The sequence below is a fragment of the Populus euphratica genome, unplaced genomic scaffold (genome assembly GCF_000495115.2).
Source record: "Populus euphratica unplaced genomic scaffold, PopEup_1.0 scaffold318.1, whole genome shotgun sequence".
Lineage (NCBI taxonomy): Eukaryota > Viridiplantae > Streptophyta > Magnoliopsida > Malpighiales > Salicaceae > Populus > Populus euphratica.
This window is the reverse complement of record NW_011500003.1, coordinates 604,272-605,169: the sequence shown is the minus strand read 5'-3', so window position 1 is coordinate 605,169 and position 898 is coordinate 604,272. Positions and strand designations below refer to the sequence as shown.

At 38.8% G+C, this 898-nt stretch overlaps 1 protein-coding gene across 1 annotated transcript in view; it reads left to right on the top strand.

The window, feature by feature from the left end:
* Positions 1-646, top strand: part of LOC105141010 (miraculin-like) — a 5,554-nt gene extending 4,908 nt beyond the window's left edge. The window contains exon 2 of the mRNA XM_011048074.1: positions 476-646. Coding sequence (XP_011046376.1) covers positions 476-513 — 38 coding nt within the window. The 3' untranslated portion in view covers positions 514-646. The remainder of the gene's footprint in view (positions 1-475) is intronic.
* Positions 647-898: the final 252 nt, after the last annotated feature.

The following is an 898-nucleotide window of genomic DNA, read 5'->3' as shown; positions in this document are numbered from 1 at the left end:
GGTGGTATGTTCAAAAACACGTTTTGAGAACTTTGATTTTTGAGTTTGGATCAAACACCCTCTTTTTTCAAGAACTTTCAAGAACAAGCTCTGATACCAGTTGTTAGGAGATCCAAACATTCAAATACACACAAATTTACGTGGTTCGGCAACTTGCCTACTCCACGGAGCTACTGGTTTGTATTAATCAAGCTCAAAAGCAATACAAACAACAAAACAAGGAGGAGGAGAAAACTTCTCAACTCAACTCAACTCTCACCCTTAGCTCTCTCTCTGTGTTTCTCTCTATCTCGTGGTGCTCATCAGCTATCAATGGCACTCTCTATTTATAGCTGATGTGGGAGACAAGTTTCTTCTTTAGTCAACAATGGTGGGCAACAATTTCTTTGGTTAGGTGCCCACCATGCAACCACCATTGACTTTAGCCATGTCTAATATGGCTGCCACCAACCATGTTGTGTCCACACCCAACAAGATGGCCCTGCATTTCCTTTCAGATTTAGAAGGGCGTAAGTTCATGTCACTGTAATAGCACAAATAAATCATTTCATATCTAGCCAGGACTTAATTATTCTCCATAGAAAAATAAGTCCGTTCGTGTCCTTGTAATAGCAGCAAATAAATGGAGATCTTTGCATTCGTGTCACTGTATTAACCTATGATAAGAAACATTTGCAAATTTCTTTTCTTAGAGAGGAAATCTGTTGCTTTTATGGATGCAAGTTTAAGACAAAATATTAAAACAAAAGCTTTTCTAAAGCCAAGTTTACCTTATTTTTCCTTGTATAATCTGCAGATCCTTGCAAATTCACCTTGTTCTGTGCATCCAACAGGAAACGACCATGGCAAGGGCTCTGAATATAAGAACAAAAGACACTGGCAAGGTGACTGTTTCTTG